The 25723-nt window shown below is 48.5% G+C and overlaps 1 protein-coding gene across 2 annotated transcripts in view; it reads right to left on the reverse strand.

Moving 5' to 3' along the window:
• The window catches only part of GALNT14 (polypeptide N-acetylgalactosaminyltransferase 14), a 233210-nt gene that overhangs the window by 17476 nt on the left and 190011 nt on the right, over window positions 1–25723 (reverse strand). For both annotated transcript variants that reach the window (XM_032239220.1, XM_032239219.1), the window contains 5 exons: window positions 18449–18536; window positions 17535–17619; window positions 13907–14010; window positions 3693–3819; window positions 1039–1131 (listed from right to left, as the gene is read on the reverse strand). In XM_032239220.1, the coding sequence (XP_032095111.1) occupies window positions 1039–1131; window positions 3693–3819; window positions 13907–14010; window positions 17535–17619; window positions 18449–18536 (497 nt within the window). The remainder of the gene's footprint in view (window positions 1–1038; window positions 1132–3692; window positions 3820–13906; window positions 14011–17534; window positions 17620–18448; window positions 18537–25723) is intronic.

Below are 25723 nucleotides of genomic sequence, written 5' to 3' on the forward strand. Positions count from 1 at the left end.
AGGGCAGAAGGTCTGAGGACAAGACCTTTTGAGCTCGGTTTTTAAAAGAGTAGAATCCAAGCTAGAGAGGGAAGGGAATGAGGGGGATGTGGCCGGCATGGCCAACAGATTGGAAGTTCTGATGAGGACTGAAAACGAATGCCTTGGAGGTTTGGAGTGAGAGAATTGGAGGGGCGGCATGGATTTATGGTTTTAGAGGTGCAAACCATTTTGGTGGGTTCTGATTTAATCCTCCCACATGGTGATGGGTTCGACCTATGAAGTTTAGGCTGCAAAAAACCCATCTGCTCAACAGCCTTCATATGATGAGTGGGTGATGTTAGTATGACAAAAAGCCATTGGTTCCCCCCAAAGAAACATAAATGATAACATCAGTGAAGCTGCTATTTTTCTCTACTGTAATCAGACAGGTGTGGTTTGAGCCTCCATCCCCCTCTGACATGGTGTCATCTAGGGCAAGAACCTTAACCTGTGGAAGCCTCAGTCTCCTCATCTGTAAACTAGGAGTCATTATGCCCATTCCTCAGAGTTGGGAGGATTAATGAGATGCCTTATGTAATGGTATCCAGCTTTTAATAAACGTTCCTTTCTCTGTCCTCTCCTCCCATGAAACTTGAGCACTGCTGTAGGGGACATTTGTACACATGTTGTTCCTCCAAGGAAGGAGAGAGCTTAGGCTTGGATGGCCTAGAACTTGGAGGGAGGAAGTCCCACCTGGTAGGACTAAGGCTGTCTAGTCCTGCATCCTTCCTCTCTGTAAAAAGCAGGAAAAATTGGTCCATTGCACAAGCCACAGCTCAGCTCCATTAGAGTTGGCACTCTGGGTTGCCAGGGAGTCATTCCACAGGACTGCCTAAAGCCCTGCACGTCCAGAACTGGGCATGAGCTCTGAGGAATAGGAAAGAACCGCCACAGCCTTGGGCCCAGTGGGAGCTCAGGGCAGCCAAGATGACAGGTCCATCAGGACCCATTTGCCTCAGTCCTATGAGCTGGGCTCTTGTGGACTCTCTGTCCTCCACAACGTGAAGGGACACTTACTTCCCAAAGGGCCTCTCCAGGGCGAATGGCCGGGCAGCATAATAGTACTGCTTGTATTCATCCATCCACACTTCAGCTGTTCGCTTGGTGTTCCTGGGGAGACAAAGAGTGGCAAGGAGCGTCAGTAAGAGGCCGTCTGAGAGGGCCTGTGAGTGCCAGTTTAAATACACATGCGTGGGCTGAGTTGGCAGCACCACCCAGGTGGGGGCCACCACGGTCAACCCACTATCATCACTGCTCCCAGCGCACTGAGACCACCCAAACCCCACCCAATCTCCAAAGGGGTCTTTGCCCCAAGGCACAAGATTTTAGTACGAATTGAGTATCCTTCACAGAAATGCTTGGAAACAGATGTGTTTTGGGTTTTTTTTTTTTTTTTTTTTTTAATATTTGCATACACATAATGAGATATCTTGCGGATGGGACTCACACCTAAACACGAAATTCATTCATGCTTCACCTACGCCTCCTACACATAGTCTGAAGGTACTTATATTTTTCCCTTGGGGATGTTGAATAAACCTTGGGTTGTATACCTGCATTTTGACTGTGACTCGTCACATGAGGTCAGCTGTGGAACTTTCCACCTGTGACATCGTGTTGGTGCTCAGCAAGTTCCAGATTTTGGAGCATTTTGGATTTTAGATTTTTGGATAAGGGATGCTCACCTTTACTAACAACAAAGAACTTTCCCCCAAGAGATGCAGACCAGGAAAACTGTGCCAGAAACTGAATTTCTGTAGCTCTCAAAGAAATAGGGAGAAAAGGCTCGGGAACCTGACACATGCCCTCACTGCCAGTAACCAAGAATGCAACGGCAGGGCCTGCATGGGCCGTCTCGCCCCTGGCTGTCCATGGGCTCTTGCTCCCAGGTTCTGTTCTTTACCACAGTGGAAGCGCTCAGGGCCCAGCTCTCCAAGGGGAAAGTCGGCACACACAGGTCTTCCTGCAGGCTGTGCAGGTAGCCTGCTGCAGGTAAAAAGAACTAAATAATCAGGCTTCTCTTTCTAGACTTTTCGCTAGCCCTCTAGTTTTTAAAATCAGGCTATCTTCCCCGACTCTGACCCCCATAAATCACACAAAAGGAGACAGACAGAGAGACACACACTAAGGATGACATCCCTCAGTCATCATGGGTCCCAGAAAGAGCCCCAGAAAAGAGGAACAAATGTCAGAAAACAGTCAGGTGGCTGGTGGGCTGGGCAGCAGTGGTACCTGCTGACGCCAAGTAGGGGAACGTGGGGCCCACCCGTAAAGGGGGTGCTCTTTCAGATGCTAGTTCTGCTTTGGAGCAGAAGCATTCAAGAGAAGAGCATGGCAAGCCCTTCTAAGCTGGGACCTGCCATAACAGTTTGTACACACACAGCCTGGTCCGTGGGACACTGGAGGCAATTAACAGCACCTTCCTGGCCCCTTTGTTGGCCTAGCCATCAGCACATTGGAAGCTGCTTAGCAGACATCTGTGCCACAATCCTCTAGAAACTGAATGACCCACCAGTGGCATGCAGGATGTCCACTGGCCAGGGCCCAGTCTCAAAGACAATGACTGTCTGGAGCCCCAGGCTCTGCCCCTCATTCCCAGGCTGGCCCTGCTCCAGGAGGCCACATGGCTCCTGCACAGCCACCTCTTCCCTGTGCCAGACATCCCCAGTTCACCTTTACTTTTTAAAACCCGAGAGCTGAGGCAGCCCTGCTTTGTTCCCCGCTGCTCCCTGGCCTGCTGATTTTCTCATCGCTCCACCCCTGCCCTCCAGGTTTTCGCAAAAGATGTGGCCAATTTTCCCGATTTCTCAGACCCATGTCTCCTCCAGGACAGCTGTGTTGGGGTGGCAGTGTCAGGACGTGATGCACGCAGCTCCCCCTACCACAATGGACCAAATGACAGAAAAAAGGAAGAGGGAACCACGTGGAGGAGTGAAGCTATCAGATGCTGAGACAGAGGGTGGGGGAAAGACAGAATCAAGAGGAAAAGATGGAAAGAGGAATATTCACAAATAAAGTTTGAAAGGAGAAGAGGAAGATCAAAGTGGAGAAACTGAGGGAGAGTAAATGAAGGGAGGAAGCAGGGAACAGGCAAGTGGGCACCCTTGGGTCTCTGGGCCCTGGTAAGAGCCACCCCCCAGACAGGAGAAGAGAGCAGCAGCAGACAGGAGCACAGGGTCTCAGGCCCTGCCCCAGCCTGGACCCTTCGACTGTGCTGCCAGGCACCTAAGTGGCATCCCTTGGGCCTTCCCATTCCCTGCATGTGCCCAAAGACCTCTCCCTTTGTGACCCAGCCCAAAGGTGAGGGCAGCAGCTCTTCTAGAACTCTGAAGTTAAAAGGGCCGCCCCTCCCCCAGCCCATACAACCCTAAATATCCGGAGCCCATGCCTTGCAGGAGGGCACTGACCAGTGACTTGAAGCCCACGAGGCCTCACGTGGGGCCTTCCGAAGCCTCAGAAGCATGAGGAAAGCCTCTGGCCCTAACGCTGGATGTTACAGGCCTGCCCTCCCTCCCCAAGCAGAGTCTGGGTAGTACGAGGTACAGCCTCTGCCAATCCAAATCACACAGGCAGCCTATTAGAGCACCAGGATGGCTGCAACCCTCACCAGCGGTCCCCCAGCCACGGCTGCCTGTGTTGCCGCCCACTGCACTGAGCCCCTGAGCACTTACTTTATATACGTGTTGGCATTTCCATCAGGGAAAACGTACGGGTGCTTCTTCCGGAAGACGTGCCCCACGCGGCTGCAGGGGACGATCTCCAGGCTGCCCCCACACATCCACACTCGGAAGGAGATTTCTGCAAGACAGTCATGCCCCTCCTATGACCTCTTAGCAAGGCTGCTCCAGCTTGGAGGCCCCAGCTCTAATGAAACGGTGAGGCCCCCACAGAGGTCAAAGAACAGACTCTGCAGCCAGTCTGTAGGCTTCACTGACTGGGAGACTTCGGTTTCCCCATCTGTGAATGGGAATAGTCCTACCACTTTGGAGGGTGGTATAAATGAGCTGGCTGGAAACAGTACCAACCAGCACGCTGGCCCCTGGAGCACATTCAGGGACCAGCATGGTGGGGGCAGGAGCTCTGCTGCAGTGTCTTAGCCTGGAAAGGAGGAGCCTTGGGGGCACCAAGAGAGTGGCCTTTGAAATTGCAGAAGAGTTCATTGTGGAAGTCTGGTTGGACGCACTCCCTGTGATCCCAGAGGGTTAAAGTCAGGACCAAGAGAAAGAAATTCCATTTGAGAATACGGGAAAATTTTCTAACAGTCAGGGGTCAGATGACCATCATGAGAAGACTCAGGACAGTCTAGAAAATGTCATGGCAAGGATGCAACAGAGAGGACTGAGTCCCCAGAAGGCCTCAGGGCAAGGTGTACATGAAAGCGCCTTTCACAATGAATGTGATTCTACCATTGGGGAAGAGCCATCTGAATCATAACCCAGGAGGAGAAAGTCTATGCAGTTAACTAGAGCTGAAAGCAGCTCTAGAAAATGCTGGAAGCCTCAAAGCTGTTGTTGCGGGTGTTCCTAGGTTTGTACACACACCCATTTCTTCCTGGTTGGCTGCTGTTACGGGCCCTCAGAAAGGTGGGTGGGATAGAGTTAGCAGAGGCGGCTGGGATGAGTGTCTTTCTCCCTGGGACTGCACCCCAGCAGGCTTGGAGCAGTGCTTCTGCCCTGAGAAGGAGGCAGAGGCATACCGAGGGGGGGAGGGAGGGAATTTTATCACTGCCGTTGGTTACAATTGCCAGTGCAAGGTGGCATTCAAAGGCAGAATGACTGTTAGTGCTAACATTGCTCTTAAATTCTCTACAGATGATGTACCCCCTAACTGACCGCACCGAGAACAGGCTGCTCCCTGCTTCTCCCTGAGCCTGCCACGGGTAGAAAAGGCAGCTCCTGATCTACAGATATTCTGTTCTGGCTGATGCTTCTGAAGTCAAGCCTGAGCACGTGACTGCTCCATGAGGGGCCTTGTGGAGGCAGGCTGTGTGTTCAGGGGCAGGGAACAAGGATGCAGGTATTCCAGGGTCTTCACATCACATATATATATATTTTTTCAAGATGGAGTCTTGCTCTGTGGCCCACGCTGGAGTACAATGGCACAATCTCAGCTCACTGCAACCTCCACCTTCTGGGTTCAAGCAACTCTCCTACCTCAGCCTCCTGAGTAGCTGGGATTACAGGTGACTGCCACTACGCCCAGCTAATTTTTTGTATTTTTAGTAGAGATGGGGTTTCACCATGTTGGACAGGCTGGTCCCAAACTCCTGACCTCGTGATCTGCCCACCTCAATCTCCCAAAGTGCTGGGATTACAGGTGTGAGCCACTGCACCTGGCCTTCATATCACATATGTGTCCTACACCCCGCTCTCATTCACCTGTCCCCAGCCACCCTTACCTGTCACCTACCTGTCTCCTCACACATTTCCTAAGACTTCCTTCACACTAGCCCTACTTTACCACCTTCTCTGTACCTGCCCCTCTGCCTACCGCTATTCACTCCCATGAAGCCTGGATTCCCCTCAGAGTGGGGACCGTGTAGACTCAAGGAGGAAAAGAGGACTTCTCATGACTGCTACGGCATCATGGCGATAACATGGGGGGAAGGAAACAGGAAGAACTTAGCCTCAGGGTTAGCAGGCCCAAGTGTAAACTCTAAGTATGACTGAAAGATCAGCAGCGGTTATTATAAGACATTCCTCTGAAGCCACTCTCTTTAAAACATGGACATCACCCACCTGTGCCCCTCTTTTAATTTCTTAGATCATTTACAGACGCTTCTTCCCATCTTCCGCCACGCTGCAGGAAACACCCAAAATGTGTGCACTTCACATTTGAGATTTCGACTTTCCATAAAGTCCCATGGTATAGAGGGAGTTGGCATTTGGCTGGGGCACTGTTTGAATCATTTTTCACATGAGTCATCGAGCAAGGAGTGAGCTCAGCCAACTGCCTGGCACCCACATCCCCATCTTGCAGTCAGCACACTGAGGAACCTGGGGGTCGGTGCGTGGAGCTGTGTCAGCACGTGTGAAACTAAGTCTCATGTCTGTGCTCCAAAGACTCAAAACAGGGTCTGTTCCAGTTCCCAAAAAGGAAAACCCTCCAATTCCTCAACACTAGAGATGGAGTCCTTGCTCACCAGATATAACTTACACATTTTGTGCCAGTTTTCTTCTAAAGATATGTATGTGTTTCATCTACGGCCTCTTCCTTTCCTTGTATTCAAATGAGACATATGTCCCTTTGCCTTTGCAAAGTGAATCCCTCCAACCTGTGCCTCCACCCATGCCCCACCCCCATTCCCCATTAGCTGTTTCTTCTCCTATGCTCCCTCCTCCCAGCTCTTTATTTCTCTCTCCATCTACTGACCCCTCTTGTCTGCCACAGTCATGCACAGGTGCCAACTATGCCAGCACCATTGTCTGGCCCTGATCCTTTGCTACATTCCTTCTGGTCTCCCCATGTTCTCCTCCTACATCCCCTCAATGCTCTGCCTCTGAGCATTTTCCTGGCACTGCTGTCTTCTCTGGTCCCAGAGTTCTCTCTATGCTGACAACTCACCTACATCCTACAAGCCCCAACTCTGCCCCAGGCTCCGGCACCAACTTCCCATAGTTGGCTGAGGTATCTATTGAGATGCATGGGACATTATCACACCCAAAATGTCTCCTGTGCCCTCAGCATCTTCCCACAGCCCACTACAGCCTGCCTCCTCTAAAGACATTCTTCCTCCTTCTCATTTTCTTATGTCCATTGCCTTAGTGCGAAAATTGAGTATTGTAATTCTGCAAGCATTGGCCATGGGAGGAAAATGATCGCTTCATGTACTTCTGGGCCAGACGGGCAGTAGCTGATTAGTCCTAACAACCCTGCTCCATTGTTATTAATGTTCTTATTTTGCGATGCAGAAGCCGCTCTGATAGGACAACTGAGAGCGAGGAGCTGGTGGCATTCAAAGGCAGGGAAGCACATCTCCCCAGCTCCAATATTCATGCTCTGTACCTGACGCCACCCTGCCTCCATACTGAACATCTTCCACCAGCCAGTACAGCTGTGGATACAAAGATACTGACTTCAAGGCACTCACAAACTAACCAGAGTGACAAATATATAGCTAGCTGTCACATTCCTACCCTGTCAACTCACTCATCCAGTCCTGAAGGATGTCTGTCTCAGGTCTCCTTCAGGCCGGCTGCTGCCGCCCAGAGGAGCCTGCAGCCTGAGATGAGCTAAGAGTGTCTCTACTCTGGAGTTCAGATGTTTAAGCCTGGAATTATTGGACGCACATGTCCTGACGTGGATCGCTGTGCTGCCACCAGAGTCAACAGGCAGTCTGAGGGGCGCGGCTTGGAGTTTTCAGATTAGTGTCATGATTTATAGGGACTACAACATGGGATATTTAAAACCTAGGACATACAGGTGCTCTACCCTGATCTGTATCACTGACTTCAAGAAAATGATGTGTATCCTCTCAGGACTGCAAGCCAGGCCTGGTGGTTTGCACATATCTGCTGAGACCTTTGGGACAGTCTTGTAGTCCTGAGGCCCCGTGAAGGAGGCTTGCACAAGTGCCATCAGAAAGGCTGTAGATTCAGGTGTGAGACAGTGGGCCTTCCAAGTACAGCTTAGGGGCTCTGCTCTTCAAGGCTGTAGCACCTGCAGAGTCATCATTTCTGAAGTGAGGGAGGAGGGAGCAAAAAAATTTTGTGTAGGGAGTTTGTAGGGGGTTCTTGCTGACTCAGCACCCACATAATCTCCCTGGTGATGAATGCCACCTCACGGAGACCCAAATCCACTTTGAATTCCAGGCAGGGAGATGTGTAATTATTCCATCCTCATTGGGGGCACTGCTATCATCTTACTTTCTTTAAACCTTAGGTAAATATTTGAGAGCAAATTGCCCTCCTGCCCTCCATTTCCACCTCTTTCCTTTTGTGTCTCCATCAGCTGATCAGTAGTTCTCACCACCCCTCCAGGGTCCTAACTCTTCACCAGAACTAACTCTTTCCTGGCAAGCCCATGAATGGTAGACAGGAATTAAGGGGAAAAGGGGCAGCTTTCTCTCCAGGAAGCAAACCACGGCTATTCATATGCCACTGCTTGGCCATACTGGTCAAGGTTCTAATTTCATTTTATAGGCTGGTTTCTAAACAAAAGCAAATAGAATTATGCATGTTGGTACCACAATTTAAATGGAAACTCATATAATGTATATGTGTGTGTATTGTATATACATTATACATATGATACACACTACTATATATACAATATACAAGTGTCTGTTTCTCTGAGAGAAACAGAGAAACAGACCCTTACCTGGCTATTGTCATTCATAAGTCCACACATATTTATGTACAATGGGGAACATTGCCTTTCAGTGATTTTTAAGTTCTCAGCATCTACTGAGCTAGAAAGCAAGCTCTGTTATTATTCTTTATTGGCTCACAAAACATTGCCTTGAATCTGTGAGCAAAATTGCATTTCACCCACAACTGGGACAACCAAGTCTCCATCTAAACCTCCTACTCTAGGCAAGTATTAACCACAAGCATGCCATGATCTGAACAGCCATACAACTGCAAGTGCCAGGTGACAGCCTTTATCTTTTCATATTCCCTATGCAAACAGAACAACCAATGTCTGATGGGACTCAATTACACTTAGGGAGATTCAGAAGCAGCAGGAAAGGATGGTCTCAAGGGGTCTCCCTTGGTCATGGGGCTTTAGTTAGTAGCGCAGACAAAGAACAGAGTGTTGACTGCATTAGCTTTACTCTCCATCTGGCAGAAAAGATAATTTTCTATCACATTTGGATGCTCTTCTCAGAGGAGGCCATTTTCCTGATCTTGAGCCATTAATCATGGAAAGGGTGAGGGTGAAAGAGAAAGTCAAGGAATAAACGACTCCAGCAGATCACACACAATCCTCTTTCAACAAATCTTGCTCTCTAAAAGAGAAGGCAGCCCACCTTGATGGAGCAGAGTCACTTTCATTATCTAATTCATCTTCACAATAGCCCTGTGATGTGGGGACTACTCCCATTTTCCATTTTTGCAATAACAAATCCCCACAAACTTAGTGGGTGGGTTTGGTGGGGCCCTCTGCTTAGGGTCTCAGACTGAAATCAAGGTGTCAACGGGATGGCTTCTTTCTGAAGGCTCTGAATAAGAATCTGCTTTCAAGCTCATTTAGGTTGTTTGTAGAACTCAGTTTTCCTTGGGGGTGCAGGACTGAGGTTCCCTTTTCCACATGGCAATTTGGGGCCTCTTTCGGCTACTTCCTTGTCACCCCCTCCAGCAGCCGTGGTCGGTCCCTTGGGCTTCACATCTCTCTGGTTGCATCTGCTACTTCTCCTCTGCCTCCAGCCTGAGAAAGTACTCTGCTTTTAAGGGCTCAGTTGTTTAAATTGGGTCCACCCAGAAAAGCCAGGATAATCTTGTACCTTCAGGTCACTGATTAATGACCCCAAACACACCTGGGAAATCCCTTTGCCATGTAAGCTAATATTCTGACAGGTTCCAGGGATTAGGGTGTGGATATCTTTTGTGTGGGGCCCTGTTCTCCCTTTACAGGGATCAGTTTCCACTTTAAAGACTTAGAAACGGGCTCGGTGAGGTGAAGTAACTTTCCCAAGGATGAAGTAACTTTCCTGAGATGATTGCAGGATTTAAACTCAGGCCTACGAATGCTTGGTGATGATTATAGGATCTAAACTGAGGCCTACCTGATTCCACAGTTCTTCCCGTAACACACCCCCATCCTGCCTCCACACCCATCCCCTGCCCCCACACACATACTCACACACTTGGGAGAGCTGAGCCTGACATAGCCTGGTGTCCCTGGCTACCTTCCGGGACAGCAGGTGGTGGTGATTCCTCTCTGGGCCCCACCTCACCTCTCTCTTCTCAGCAGCCTTTTGTGCCTGCTGTGCTTTGGAAATCCCCTATTCTAAATTCAGAACTCCCATATTTGCCCTTCATATATGTGCCAATGGCTTTTTGGGAACATGTACCACCTACATACCTATACCCACACACACACCCCCCACCCCTACACACACACACACACACACACACACACACACACACACACACTTTATACCAGTGCAACAGATTCCTTTTATCTCTAAAGACCAACAGCTAAAAGTAGGATGCAGCTCAAAGTAAGTGGCTACATTACATGTACCCTGTGTTATGTAAATTGCAGTTTAAGCATCCAATTTTAATGCAAATCAACTTCTGAAAAAAAATCTAAAAGCCACATTTGCCTAACATCTGCTCACAAGCTGAAATGCACATGTAATGATCAAAACTATTCAGCTCACCTTAGAAATGCTTTGTGGAAATGGTGGCACTGGGGTCAGGGCATGTGAGTATGTGAGACAGGGCTTTCACATGGCCACCACAGCCAATCCATCATCGGCTGCTTCTAACTCCTGCAGGGCAGGGGCCACGTGCTATTGAGTAGGTCATGGTCACCCTGGCCAGAGCCTGTCCCAATCATCTCATGCATCTTTGTGTTGTGAAATAAAGTCAACACAACATATGCAAACATATCTAGAACTCACAGAAATTCTATTACTTAGAAAGGAACGATGTCTCTATCAGCTGCTGTTATTCTTGTGTTTAAAGGAAACCCTTAAACATGTCTCTCTAGAGCTCCATTTAATGCAATAAAACTTATTTTAAATGGAGCCTCATATATATTGCCCTTCTTATCTTGAACCCCCTTCCCATTTAGTCTCTGGCTTTTTGAAACCGCATTTAGCGAGCAGTTCCTACCATCACGGGCTCAAGAATGAGAAATTAGATGAATGATCTTGACTTTAAGGAGCCCCAAGTTTGGTAGAAGGCCAGGGGCAAGCACAGATGAAAAAAGAGACAAATGCATACAAGGGCTCAGTGCATTGATGGAAAAGAGAACCGGGTGCTGAGGGGTGCAGAGTGAGGGAGAGGGCTGGCCAGAGAGAGGGAAGGAAAGGCTTCCTGTTTGCAGAGGAGGCAGCCCCAGAGCTGAGTCTTGCAGAGTAGGTTGGGTGGAAAAGGGAAGCTAGGTTCTAATAGTGGGTTGGGCTCACTCTGGGAAGGGTGGGAGGTTCTGACAGTTGCTCTGGACCTAAGACTGAGGCAGGATAAGGCTGATGAGGCTGGAGAGGCAGGCAAGGCCATGGGAGGGAGGAATCCAGCTGAGGAGTGTGGGTCTTCCCTTAGGACAAGAGGGAGCCCCTGAGAATGCCAGGCCAGGAAGGGGTGGGGAGGTTTGCATTTCAGAACGAGCACTTTGGCAGAAGTGTGAGAGCTCAGATTTGATAGTACAGTAGAGATGGAGGACCACTAAGGAGAGTATTGGAGCAGATGGAGAGAAGGTGACGGATGTGAGTGATGCTGAGGGAGGGCAGCTGATCTGCAGGACTTGGTGACTTGGGGGCAGAAGGCCCCTCCTGCCACACTCTGGAGCCAGAATTTCTTTCTTCACCTCTTAGTGCCATCTCCCCTTTGCATCTGGGCATCACTCACACAACCCATCCAAATCCCTGATCTTCACAGGGTAGCCTCTTTCAAATTCCCCCTTCATGTACTCAGGTGCCTTGTCATCCCTGCCTGCAGATGTGACACTGTCCACGTGATACAGCCATCACTGGAAAAGTGCTGCATTTTCTGGCATATAAAATGCCAAAAAAAAAAAAACCCAAAATCCAGAAATGGCTTTCAAAGTGCTGTTAGCTGGCTATAACATAATAGGATGTTGGGGTGGGGAAAATGAAATATTTCCTGTGATGGCTGTTGGCAGTGCTTTTTTTGTGGTTTAAAAATTTTGTGAGGGATTGTAAATGTCTCCCCCACACCTCCCAGCACCCTTTCCAACTTTTCTATTTCAATCAGCTCGTGTTGATACCAAAAGAGTTGGAAGCCAGCTAGATGAGATTGTGACTTGATTTGAGCAGATGTGTGCTAACATTGCTACAAGGAAAGGTATTGCTACCAAAACCAAAATGGACCAGGCTGTGCCGTCCTTAAAATTCAGGCTGCCTGAATCCAAATAGAACTTCCATGTGGAAGAAGAATCAGACTCACTTTGTGCAGTTCAAGAGGGCAGAACAAGCCCCGACAGGCAGAAGATGGGGTAGCTGGGCTTTGACTTAGAAGAATTTTCTAATAGTTCAACAAAAAATGTATCTACAACAGAATATACCAAACTGTGAAATAGTGAATGCATCATTAAAAGAAACATTTGTGCAGAGATTGGATGGCTGCTGTCTATAAGAAATGCTGTAGAAGGGATTCATCTCATGGATGAGAGAAAGGCTGGAAAAAATCACTAACTATAAGAAATACCGAGGTTGTCAAAACATAAAAATAGGCTCTGTTCCACAAGAGAGAAATCCCTGCCTCACTGAGAACACCAAAGGTTCATCTGCTCCAAGTTTTCCTGGGCTGGTGGAGGCAGACCCAGCCTCAAACCCCACACCAACAGTCCCCTATCACATTCTGGAAGGCCTTCGTGGGCTGGGTCCCAGGGAAAGGATTCGATTTTGTGCAAGTGTTGGGGTATTTTCCTGTTTTGTTTGCTGGGCATCCAGTCTGGACCCTGTATGGCAGGAGACTGACTTTTCTGATGCATTTCTCTACACTGCCCAGTTTGGGAGAACAGATGCTGTGGGTCAGGCCAGAAGCCATAAATTTCCGGGAAATAACTCTTAGTGACTGAGGGAGAAAGCCATAAAACACCCTGGAAGCAGAAACAGGAGAAAACAATGGCAGCGGACAACGCACGGATTACTGCTAAATGCCAGATGTGCCCCATGGATCATTCTCTTGGCTTGCGCCCCTGCTCAGAGAGCCCGCACCAGACATGTGCCACAGTGCCCAGAGAGGGGAGGTGTCCTGACACTTTGGGATGCTCCCTTTTACTCCACCGTGATGTGTTCATTCAACAAATTGTTACAGAGGGCTTCCTGCCTGGCAGCCACTATGCTAATCACCAGAGACAGCCAGGAACAAAACGGACCCAAACCCCCGCCCTCGTGCGGCTTCTTGTGATCTCCTAGGTCTCACCTGCTGGAGGAAACTAACATGTATTATGCCTGCATGCTGCCAAGATTTTACACACTTACTTCAGTGGCTTTTAGCAACCCCAAGAAGCAGAGTTAATATCCTGAAGTTATACCTTTAATACCTTTAATACGCAAGGGAGGTGAGGTAGTAAGTATCACTAGCCGGATGGAATGGGTCTTTCTGACTGTGCTGTTTCTCCTGTGGCTGCAAGCCTCAGCTCTACACCACCATGACTGGACCCAATCACCTGTTTGTACAGCTTTGGGTCCTTAGCCCAGCCCCCCTCCCTCACTCCTTCCTCTCCCACCATAAAATACAGGTGAAATATCCTCAGACCCTCCTCATTACCCAAAACTGAGTGCTGCAATCACAGAAGCTAATAGACTTTAATTGATGTTAATGGATGTCGCCGTTGCTCCTGTTCCTCATTCTTTCTCCTCAAGCTCCTTCCAACTCCAGGTTTTCAAGTGCATCACTCCTAGTTCAAGCCTGTATCTGACCCCTCAGACTTGGTGCTCCTCCTTGGTCTTCCTGGCTGTTGCATCTCAGCTTTCCGCTAACAGTCTGCCAGAGCGTGTTTCCCTGGTCCTCAACATTCATGCAACCCCATGGACAGATTCCCTCATTATCACCACCCTCCAACAACTATTCCTTCAGCACCCTACCAGCTTTCACCTGAAGGAGTAACTCACCATCTCCCAGGACCTCATCCCAAGCATGTGTGACTCTCTGACAGCTTGGCCCTGGATCCAAAACCACAGAGGTCCCCACCCCAGCCCCAGGGTGTATAGAACAGCATAGGTCAGGATGCAGAGGCAGGGACTCACCAAAGTTCTCCCCACCCCAGATGTCCATGTCCATATCATATTTCCCCAGGTAATCGAACCAAGCTTTGTCGATCACGAAGAGCCCTCCAGCTATGATAGGAGTCCTGTGCATTTGGAAGAAAAAGAGAGGGGATCAGTTCTGGTGGGGGCGGTGGAGATCACTCTCAAACTCTTCTGCCCCTTGAGTCTAGAACACCCATTTCCCATCTGGGGAAAGAAAACCTCTTTGGGGGAAGAAAACTCCCATTTTAATGATCACCATTCTAACTGGTGTCAGATGGTATCTCAATGTAGTTTTGATTTGCATTTCTCTGATGACCAGTGATGATGAGCATTTTTTCATATGTTTGTTGGCCTCATGTATGTCTTCTTTTGTAAAGTATCTGTTCATATCCTTTGCCCACTTTTGAATGGGCTTATTTGTTTTTTTCTTGTAAATCTGTTTTAGTGCTTTGTAAATTCTGGATATCAGCCCTTTGTCAGATGGGTAGACTGCAAAAATCTAGAGACAACAGATGCTGGAGAGGATGTGGAGAAATAGAAACACTTTTACACTGTTGGTGGGAGTGTAAATTAGCTCAACCATTGTGGAAGACAGTGTGGCGATTCCTCAAGGACCTAGAAATAGAAATTCCATTTGACCCAGCAATCCCATTACGGGGTATATATCCAAAGAATTATAAATTGTTCTACTATAAGGACACGTGCACACTAATGTTCATTGCAGCACTGTTTACAATAGCAAAGACCTGGAACCAACTCAAATGCCCATCGATGATAGACTGGACAGGGAAAATGTGGCACATATACACCATGGAATATTATGCAGCCATCAAAAACGATGAGTTTGTGTCCTTTGTAGGGACATGGATGAACCTGGAAGCCATCATTCTCAGCAAACTGACAGAAGAGCAGAAGATCAAACACTGCATGTTCTCACTCATAGGTGGGTGTTGAACAATGAGAACACATGGACACAGGGAGGGGAGCACTACACACTGGGGTCTGCTGGGGGGAAATAGGGAAGGGACGGTGGGGGGTGGGGAGTTGGGGAGAGATAGCAAGGGGAGAGATGCCAGATGTAGGTGATGGGGAGGAAGGCAGCAAATCACACTGCCACGTGTGTACCTATGCAACAATCTTGCATGTTCTTCACATATACCCCAAAACCTAAAATGCAACAAAATAAATGGAAAAGAAAAAAAAAAAAAGAAAAGAAAGCTCCATTTTATTCCCATTTCTCTTCCTCTCGAGAAAGGACAATACATTTTCCAGTTACCTAAAATGAGAACGAGCGCCAGGGTTTTCCCCCGTGATTGTAAATTTCCTGACCTTGCAGACAGGCAAATTCACTCATTAGCATACCTCCCATGGGGACACAGAGCTCACTTAGGACCCCAGTTATTCTGATGACCTAGGGAGGTTCTTTCCCCAGCCTCTGCCACAGGCTCTGCACAGCAGGGCTCTCTTGGGAGCTCTGTTTTTGGGAGAAGGAACAGTGGGATGCTGACCACACAGAGGAGAGGAGCTGAGGCAGCCCTGGTAGCAGCACATCCATTTCCTGAAACTGGCTCTCCTTTTTTTTTCCTCTTTATGCCTTCGTTATTGGTTGAATTCCTTCTTAAAAAGATACACTGGAGTCCTAACTCCCTGTATCTTAGATGTGACTGTAATAGGAGGCAAGGTCTTTACAAAGGTAATCAAGTTAAAATGAGGTATGACTAGTGTCCTAATAAAAAAGGGAAATTTGGACTCAGAGACAGACACACAAAAAGAGGATGTGAATATAGTGAAGAGACGGCCATCTACCGGCCAAGGAGAGAGGCCTAGAATAGCCCTCAGAAGGAACCAATCCTGTGGACACTTTGATCTCAGACCTCTCCTCCAGAACTGCGGGACAATACATTTCTGTTGTTTAAGCAGCCCTGGGTGTGGTACGCGGTTACAGCAGCTCTATCAAACTCACATACCCTCATCTTTTTTTTTCCCCTTTCTTGGCCCCAGCCCCCAACCTTCTCTGGAGAGATGCCAGAGAAATGCCTGAAAAGGAGCTACCAAGAAGGCAGGAGGGGAGCAGATTCCAAGCTAATTATCAGTGGTTGGTAGCTGGGCAAGCCCTCAGAGACCTGGCCCCCATTCAGTGGATCCAGAGGGTGAAGGGAGTTTTCTTCCATATCAAACAAGTAATTGACGGACAGGTGGTCAGAAGCCCAGGTCTCCAGATGCTGCCACATCCTGCTGTTTCCTGAGAACTGACTTCATCCTGGGAAATAAGTGCTCCCTGATGAGCAGAGGTATCCCACAAGAAGAGAACCTGTCCTGAGAATGCCTCCCCTGGGACAGAGGCAGGAAAACCCCATGGGAGCTGCACATCATCACCTTGACCCCTTGCTCTTCCCATGCCCACACCATGTACTGCCTCTGGTGAGGAGCTGATGTGAGCTGTGTGATGCTCAGCATGGGAAGAAGCTCCTCCTCCCTCTCCCTTTAGAAATGAAGGACTTTGTCCCAGGTACCATCTGGCTCTAGTCTCCCTCTTGGTATCTCTCCAAATAAAGAAACCTGGAGGAGCAAGGAGGGGCCATCAGGTAGAGGAGACCAAGGTCCTGCCCCAGAGTAGAGTTCTCAGAGTCCCCACCCCCATCTGGTAGCTTACCATTCACAGTCCCATTCTTAGTTCTTGCTAGCCCTTTTGGTCCTCGGTTTGATTTAAGGCAATGAAACAAAACTGATGAAATATTTACTATGTGGCAGTGCCAGAGACACAGAGATGCCCTTGACTATTCCTGGGCATCCCTAAGTTGCTGGACTGAGAAATCCAATGGCCTCTATATCTATCCATGCACTTCTTATCCTCCTGCTGCCCCGCCTGAGGCAGACTTGCTTTAGCTTAAATATTCCCAAGAGGCCTGGGACGGGTTTACTATCTAGTAGGTAGGATACCAAGTCCATCACTCTTGATGCTGAGATCACAAGCTCCTCTGTGTGGTGACCACTATGCTCTATTCCACCCCAAGCCCTCAGTTGGTCCCCAGGCCCAGTGCAAACCCCTAGCCACCATATGCTGGGGTCACAGAGGTGCCTGGAGGAGAGATTGTGGGTCAGGACAAAGCTATCCACAGCCTGGCAAAGCTGCCAGAGTTCATGCCACTGTCGTGTTCCTGCACACAACAGGGCAGCTGTGCTTATGAATACATCACAGTGGCCTTAATGTTGCCTCCACTTATAGCAGCAGCTGACCCAACCTCCCTGGGCTGAATCCTGGTACCCAAGACCCTGGGACTTTGCTCCTGGCCCTAAAGGACCAACATTCCCCTTGCTAGAAGCCCAATGGGACCACTCAACCAATGTTGGACTCCAACATTAGCAGGAGGCACAAGGACATCATGGCATGCATGAGGGTGGGCAGCACACCTCAGCACACACTTCTGCCAGTCCCCATCCCCTTAGTTAGAAGTCCCCAAGAGGATGGAAACCTCCTAAAATAAAGGCAAAAGTGGAGACGGTGTGGCAAAAGGCTCCCTTTGTCTGCTCAATGCTTTGACATCTGATATTGAGCACATCTCTACACTCGACAGGACCCAGTGGTGATGGTCCCCCCACCCCTGCATGGACCTTTCCCACTTACCTGATGGGCTCCGTGGGGTCCAGGCGTCGAGCCTTCTGCTCTGGAGACAGCTGCTCCCACTGGAAGTGGAGGCTCCAGTCAAACCCTACAACACAGCATGAACCCAGCTGCTTTGGTCTCTCAAAAGCACTTGCTCATTCTGTGCCTTTTCCAGAAAGTCATGAATGTACCCGGGTCCTGGAGAGGCAGGTCTCAAAGACTCTGGTCCCTGATATTATAGGTTTTCCTAGGCTGATCAGCAGCATGGCTGCCAAAGCTCCCTTCACAGCTTCCTGCTCTTCCTCTACTCATGACTGCTTCTCTGATCCTTCTCTGTTGTGTAGGGTTAGAAATGAAGGGTGGAGGATAAAAAGCCTGGGGGTAGGGCCTGAGGGTGATAGAATGGACAGTCATGGAATGTGGCCCTTGGCCCTAAGTCTCAGGAAGGCGTGAGCAGGAGGTTTGTGAGAGGCTCTTAGACTACCTGAGCCAACTAAAATTCATTCTTGCAGTGGGGGCAACAGTGGGCTCTGGGTGGAGAGCTGGGGTGGGTCTCCCCAGACATGCTCCCTTCCCTAGGGGTTCATACTTCTGTTAACAGAATAATCACATGTCTCTAGGAGAAGGTGGTGCCTGTTGCTGGCATCAGGCCCCATGTAGCTAGGAAACCCTTGCTCTCATCATGTTATTGGGCCCTGGGGTAAGTCCTGTCTTAGAGCTGGAGCTCTGGGTGCTGGGAGCATCCTGCCCACCCTCTAGCCCTTCCTTCCACAGCCCTGGTGGTAAGGGCCAAGCTAAGCTAATTATAGTGCAGGTTGAAGGATGAGCATTCTCGACAAGCCACTAAGAGCTTTTCCTTCACTCTACCCGCTTGAAAGCAATGCTTAGGAGTAAATGAAAGTCCTTACTGGGGAGGAGGTGTCAGCCTGACTCACCTCCTCTGAGCTCCGAGGCAGACTCAATGTAGGTGAAGGTGTCCAGGTTAATAATATCAATCACAGGGCATACTACCCGCGTGTAGTCCTGTAAGACAACAGACCCGCACTCAGCTTATGGAGAGGAGCCCAGCTGGGAGTCAGGGAGCTTGGGATGGCCTTGTGAGGGTAGTGCCAGAGGTGGGTTCTGTGGCCTTGATAGAGCCCTTTCATCTCTGGATCTTAATTTTTCCATCTATAAAATGCGGTACTGGACACTGGGACCTCTCCAGTTCTGATGCCTAAAGTGCTAAGAGGTTTTCCTTGACCGCTGGGACCTCCCTGCCACAGTGGCCATCTAAGAACAGTGGACATGGTAGAGGCTGGCTGGGGAGTACTGCACACTCAGAAAGGGGAAATTGAGAAGAAGGGGCTCCAGAAGTCCTTCACCATTAGTGAGGCTCTAGGAGACAGAGGACATGGTCAGCTGTTGAAACGGTTTGGACCTCTGTCCCCAGTCAAATCTCATGTCAAACTGCAGTCCCCAGTGTTGAAGGTGGGGCCTGTTGGAAGGTGACTCGATCATGGGGGTGGATTTCTCACGAACAGTTTAGCACCATCCCCTTGGTGCTGTTCTGGTGATAGTGAGTGAGTTCTTCTCACAAGATTTAGTTGTTTAAAAGTGTGCGGCACCTCCCCTCGCATTTTCTCTGTTGCTCTTGCTCTGGCTATGTGATGAGCCTGCTCCCCTTTCACCTTCTGCCATGATTGTAAGTTTCCTGAGGTCTCCCCAGAAGCTGAGCAGATGACGGCATCATGCCTCTGGTACAGCCTGTGGAACCATGAGCCAATGAAACTCATTTTTAAAATAAATTACCCAGCCTTGGGTATTTCTTTATAGCAATGCGAGAATGGACTAATACAGCTGGGAAGGCAACCCCAAGACTGCAGCCCCAAGAAGCAAAACCGTACACCCACGGTGCTTCATTTTAGGCCTGTGGTTCATGGATAAGTTGATGAATAGCATCTCTCAGAGTCCTAACTTTAATTGTCCCCTGCAGATGAATATTCACAAATTTGTACCAGGCCCCGACTGTCCTCTTAGCTTCTAGGCTCAGATACAATATGCCATTGGCCACCTCCAAGTGAATTTCACTCACCCTTCGAAGGTTGGCTTTATTGTCTTCTCCTCAAACATGCTCCCTTCCTTAAGTTCCCTATTTCTGTTAACAGAATCATCACCTGTCTCCCCTCTCCGCACCACAAAATGAAGAAGCTTCACCGAGCCCATCAACCAGAACACATCCTGGTGGTTCTAACTCTAAAACTGCTCTTCGAGTTCAGCCTGCCTCTCCTCCATCCCCTCAAGCCTGGAGTACTGCAATGGTCTCCTAAACCCAACTCCCCTCTATCTCCTGCTCTTCTCCTTTTATTCTACATATGGCTGCCAAAGTTGTCTTTCCGATTTGCAAATCTGACTCAGCCACTCAGCTGCTACAAACTTTAACTGCCTCTAAGATAAAGTACAAACTCCTTAGCATAGCATCCCAGACCATCAAGAACAGGCCTGTCTCTAGCTTTCCAGCCTCATTACTTGATACTTCCCTCAGGCCACCCCAACTATAGCATCAAAATCACGCAGGAAACATTTTCAAAATATGCAAGCCCAAGTCACCAGCTCCTGGGGCCACTGTATATGTATCTTTTCAAATTTCTCATTTCTGGGTGGGTAGCCCTGTACCTGGTGTACAGTGAGGAAAACTTCCCACATTGCCCAGAGAGGTGTCAATGAGCTGTGAACACAGAAACTTTTGAACAGCTAAATGGGAATCAGGCTGCCCATCAAAACCAGCAGGTCCCTGGGAGCCAGGCGGGACTGCTTTTCCAATCCTCTGCAGCAACCACCCTTCGGCCAGCACAGGCAGGAACCCCTGTTTCTCCTTGAAGCCGTTTAATTTCCTGGTTCAATCTTTCCCCCAAATGAGGCTGTCTTCTTATTTTAAACTCTAGATTCACTGAGTGCCTGATTTTAAGTTCACAGACTTAATTTGGCCCTCAGCCTCCCACATGTGACTCATTCTGACAGTAACAAGGTGCCTCTGAAAACCAATTGGCCCACATGGAAAGAAATGCTCATTTTCAATGCATTGCTTCTACCTCTGGGATGTCACAGATGGTTCATTCAAAATCAGCACTGCACCTGCCCAGCTGCCACAGTTCCTCTGGGGCTCTTGGGCCACTGTCATTGTGTGTCTGTGGATATGTCAACAGGACACATGGATACATATTGCAGGCACACACACCACCATCCCACACAAATACCTGGACATGCACCCAAATATATACACAAATACATACACAGTCATTCCTTGAATTCTGAAATGACTTCAGAAGTTCAGAGATATCTTCTGTATGTCTGACAGTCTTGGTTTTGCCTTTCCTTTGAGCTTTGGGGCCTCTGCAGCTGTACTAGGTCCTTCTGTGACTCTTTTGCAAGAAAGGATTAACCATGCCCAAAGATGTTTGGCCTTGTCCAGCTCCTGGGAGGTAACCTCTAACCCCTTGGAATGTCCTGCCTAGAAGAGTCTTTGTTTACCTGGGGCCACAGGCTACATCAGCTAATCTATGCTAGCAATGTGGTTTATGGTTATGGGCCATGTGGTACCAATTCAACTTGACCTCTGGAAAGGCATGGAGACCATGAACGTAGTCAGCCATGTCTATTTACTGATCCCCAATAAAAGCTCTGAATACCGAGGCTTGGGGGAGCTTTCCTCTTTGGCAATACTCTGTGATGTTGCTAGGAGAATTAAGTGGTGTCTGCAGAACCTACCGGGAAAGGAGAAGTGGAAGCTTGTGCCTGGACGCTTCCTGTGCACCTTACCCATTGTTGATTTTAATCTGTATCCTTTCACTGTAGTTAAGCCATAACCATGATTCTAACAATTTTGCTGAGTTCTCAGTCCTTGTAGCAAATTATTAAACCCGAGGGCGGTCTTAGGGACCCTCAAACTGCAATCCTGTTTTGCTTTGACTTAAAAATAATCTTTCCCCAATATTTAAAAACTGCAATGGAAAATAAAATTCTGGTTGCTTACTTTGGTCACAGACTTACCCAGAAGCCATGCGTGAGCCCTGCTCCAGGGCTGCAATCGGCTCTGGTGCACTCCTCCTATAAGCTCTGAGGGTTTCTGTCCTATTATTCCTGTCATAGCTCAGTTGTGGCATCTGCTTGGTTGAGAGTCTTGGAGGCCAGACAGGTAGTAAGAAATATTTGGTGCTAAGTACGTGTAAAGCTATGACCTTGAATAAGCCTGAAAGAGGCTTTATAAATGAGTCACCAAAGCCAGGATATGACCTCTCTGAGTGCCCTGGAAGGTCAGTACCTGCTCCGCTTTTGTATCCCTCAGCCCCAGCCCAAAGCCTGGTAGGCAGCAGGTGTTTAATCTGTGCTGGCTAAAAGAGAGCATCTATTAGCTCCCTCAGAGGACACTGTGTCAGTGCTGCCAGCAAGCAGGTGGGTCAATTACAGCTGAACAAGATGGCTTCTCCTCCTGCAGGCTGGAGGATGGAGAGACTCTCAATTAAAGCACCGAGGTACACTGAGCTCTGTGTGTGCATGCCCCAGCAGGCTATAGCTTTACAGCAAGGTCCATGCTTAGGCTCAAGCGGGCAGTTGATGGAACCCTGGCAGATCCTGGACCACGCTTCCTCCTCTCACCTCCCCCAAGCAAATCCAAGCCCCCTACCCTCCACCCCCACTCCTAGCCAGCCGGGAGCAGCTATAAGAGGCTGAATGCATCAGCCCATGGCTGTCCATCACCCCTGCCATCAGGCCTCTCATTTCTCCACTGAGTCATGTAATTAAAACCACATTGTGAATGGGCAATCAGAAAGCTCCTAGAGACATCCACTCCTGTGATCAACCAGTACTCCCAAGGACCTGGCAGATACAAAGATTAGGAATCCTGGCAGATACAAAGATGAGTAAGACCTCACAGTCTAGGGAAGATTAGGACGGGTGAGTAGATGGTTCTGATGTGGGTATAGACACAGAGCCTGGGGGCCTCTCAGCTGACCTGAAGGGAGGGGTGAGGAACACAGGGAGGAGTCCTCAAGGAGGTGACACTGTAGGGCAAAGACAAGGACACCTGAGTTGGTAGGACTCCTAGGTTCCCATTCTGATTCTGCATCTAGAATATGTGTGACATTAAGTAAATCAGCCAGCTCTAGGGACTCTGTTTCTTCATCTACAAAAGAAAGACAAATTATTATTTGCAAAACTATCCTCCTGCCTCTCTCACTGGGCTTTTGTGAGAAAACAAGAGAGAAAGGCATGTGAGAAGGCTTTGAAGAACATGTAAGCTATGATTTTTATAAATTTACCAAATGCTTTACCAAGATTGAAATTTCTTAAAATCTTTTTTTCCTACTAAAGAACTATGTGGATAAGGAGGGTGAAAAAACATAAGCTTATGTTTTTAAAAAAAACCCCAACTTGGTACTTGTTTCAAGTATCATCATGTAATTGAAAGGAAAAGAAGGAAAATTGGGGAGGTTTTCAATGTGGAAAACACCAGCTGAGGACAGCGGATGACAGCTGAAGCCCAGCCTCTTTCTTATCTCTTTCTATTTTTGAAAATCTCAAACTCCAATTACAGCTTAAAATTTCCACTTCCACTCACAGGATCAAATCATGTTCTCTGAGACAAGACACATACAAAGACACGAGGAAATACAGGCTGACGCACGCCCTCACTCCCTGTCCCCAAAGGGCTGGCTGGCCCAGAGGAACTGTTCCAGGCCATTAACAGTCAGAGTCTTTGCAAAAACCCCTGCAGCCCAGAAGGCCGCTGGAGACCTGGGAGGGTGAGAGCTGGACCATATCTCCTAGGTTTGTCTGACTGATCTCTTTGCTACAAAAGCTTTAGCTCAGATACTGGTGAGGACCCAGAAGTTTAGCTTAGGAGGCTGAGCTCAGTCTTGAGACTGAATGACTCCCAGAGGAGAAGGAGCATTGGTAGCAGGCAGACATTGCTCACATTCAGAAAGGAAGAGATGAAGCCTTCGCCAGACCAGCAGGTAAGCCTGGCCGTGGATACAGAAATGAGAGCATTTTTCAGAGAGGGTTTCTGAGATGAACTTGGGGCCACTGGGATGGAAAGGGCTTCACAGGTTCATTAACTGCCCAAGGAAAGTAAGGCTTCCTTAACACATTCTGCAGGGACAATATCAGCCTGGGGGTCCCTGCAGGTTAAGCAACAAATTACCATATGAGCCAGCAGCAATTCACATATAAACCCTAAATAATTGAAAACAGGGACCCAAACAAAAACTTGTATACAAATATTTATAACAGTGCTATTCACAAAGGTAAAAAGTGGAAACGACTCAAATGTTCATCAATGGATGGATGGATAAACAAAATTTGGTGTACACATGCCATGGAATATTATTCCCCATGCAAATGAATGCTAATACATGCTACAACATGGATAAAGCCCAAAGATATGTTAAGTGAAAGGAACCAGGATCAAAAGGCCCCATGTTGTATGATTCCATTTATATGAAATATCCACCACTGGCAAATCCATTGAGACAGAAAGCAGACTAGCAGTGGCCAGGGGCTGGGAGAAGAGGAGAATGAGGAGTGAGTGATTGCCAATGGGTATGAGGTTTCCTTTTGGGGTGATACAAATTTTTCCTTTGTGGGTGATGAAAACTTTTAAAATTAAGTTGTGATGAAGATTGCACAACCCTGTGAATATACTAAAATTACTGAATTGCTCACTTTTAAAACGTTAAAATGGTAACTTTCATTATATGTCTTTTACAACACAACACACAACACACACACGTGTGCACACACACACGCACACTCATATAAAGTCAATTTGAGGACAGCAGCCATGGGGACTGAGTCCACTGCTGTGGCAGCTGCATCCAGAGAGGCCTGGGCACAGCTCCGGGCAGAGTCCCTGGGGCCAGGCCTACCATGACCTCACCTAGCAGCCCCCAACATCCAAGGAGACCTGGGGCCCCATGAACTTCAGTTCCAGGGTGCATGGCCAGCAAACTGAGAGGGGAAGGGGTCTGGTGAGAGGCAGAGGTCCCGAGGAGTGAACAGCTTGAGGAGGGGACGGGACGGAAGTGCCAAGTGTGCACTGTAGCGTGCCCTGGACCTCAGCTCCTCTTTTCTTCCTCCTCTTCCAACCATAATGTCTCCCCATGGCCTCTGTTTTTTTATTATCATTTCTCAACACTGAACATCTACTCTCTGACAGGCAGGGTGGCCACAAGGAGGCACTGGTGCCCCCATTGGATTTGTAAGCTATTAGGGGAGGCAGAGGACTAAACCCAGGAGAGGAAATGGTGGGCTAAGGGGGCAATGACTGCCAGGAGTGACCCTAGCTGGTCATGCAGTCAGGAAAGTCTTTCTAGACGAGGGGAGCTGCAGACGCGGCCCCAAAGAGCAAGTGGGTTTATGGAGAGGAGGTGATGGGCATCCAGGGACAGGAAGGGCTTGGTCAGAGCTGGTGCAATGGGAATGTCAGGGCATGTCCAGGGACAATGGACCGCAGAAGAGAGCATGAAGGGAGGGGTGCATTTGGAAGGGTGCATTTCCCAATCCAGACCTCCTTGCCTAGGTGATGGAAGAGTAGATGATGTCAAAAAAGAGTGGGAGAGAAGTTTTTTTTTTTTTTTTTTTGAGACAGAGTTTTGCTCTTATTGACCAGGCTGAGGTGCAATGGCACTATCTCGGCTCACTGCAACCTTCGCCTCCTAGGTTCAAGTGATTCCGGAGAGGAGATTTTTCTAAATAACACTAAGTGGATGATACGCCCTCCCAATCTTGGTTAATGAGGGGTTAACCAAGAGAAAAGGGTTAATGAGGGGTCTTAACATGTGACAGAACTTTGTAAACCCCCTGAGGTTCTCTCATTGGAATGAACAATGTGGGGAAGGATTTCCTTGTTTTCTTCTGAGCAGATGAACACAGCTTGATTCTTTCATCCTCTCAACACTGTCATTATGCAGGGAGGAGTCAAGGAGCTACCATGAAGAGTGAACAGGAAATAACCACAGCACAGAGAAGACACTGTTGAGGCAATGCTGGGGTTCTGGTGCTGGTGGTACTGACTAAAAAACAGACCGGCCAGGCGCAATGGCTCATGCCTCTAATCCCAGCATTCTGGTGGAGGGCGAGGCAGGCGGATTATGAGGTCAGGAGTTGGAGACCAGCCTGCCAACATGGTGAAACCCTGTCTCTACTAAAAAAAAAAAAAAAAAAAAAAA

Source organism: Sapajus apella, unplaced genomic scaffold (assembly GCF_009761245.1).
Source record: "Sapajus apella isolate SASKATOON/1434 unplaced genomic scaffold, GSC_monkey_1.0 scaffold44, whole genome shotgun sequence".
Taxonomy (NCBI): Eukaryota; Metazoa; Chordata; class Mammalia; order Primates; family Cebidae; genus Sapajus; species Sapajus apella.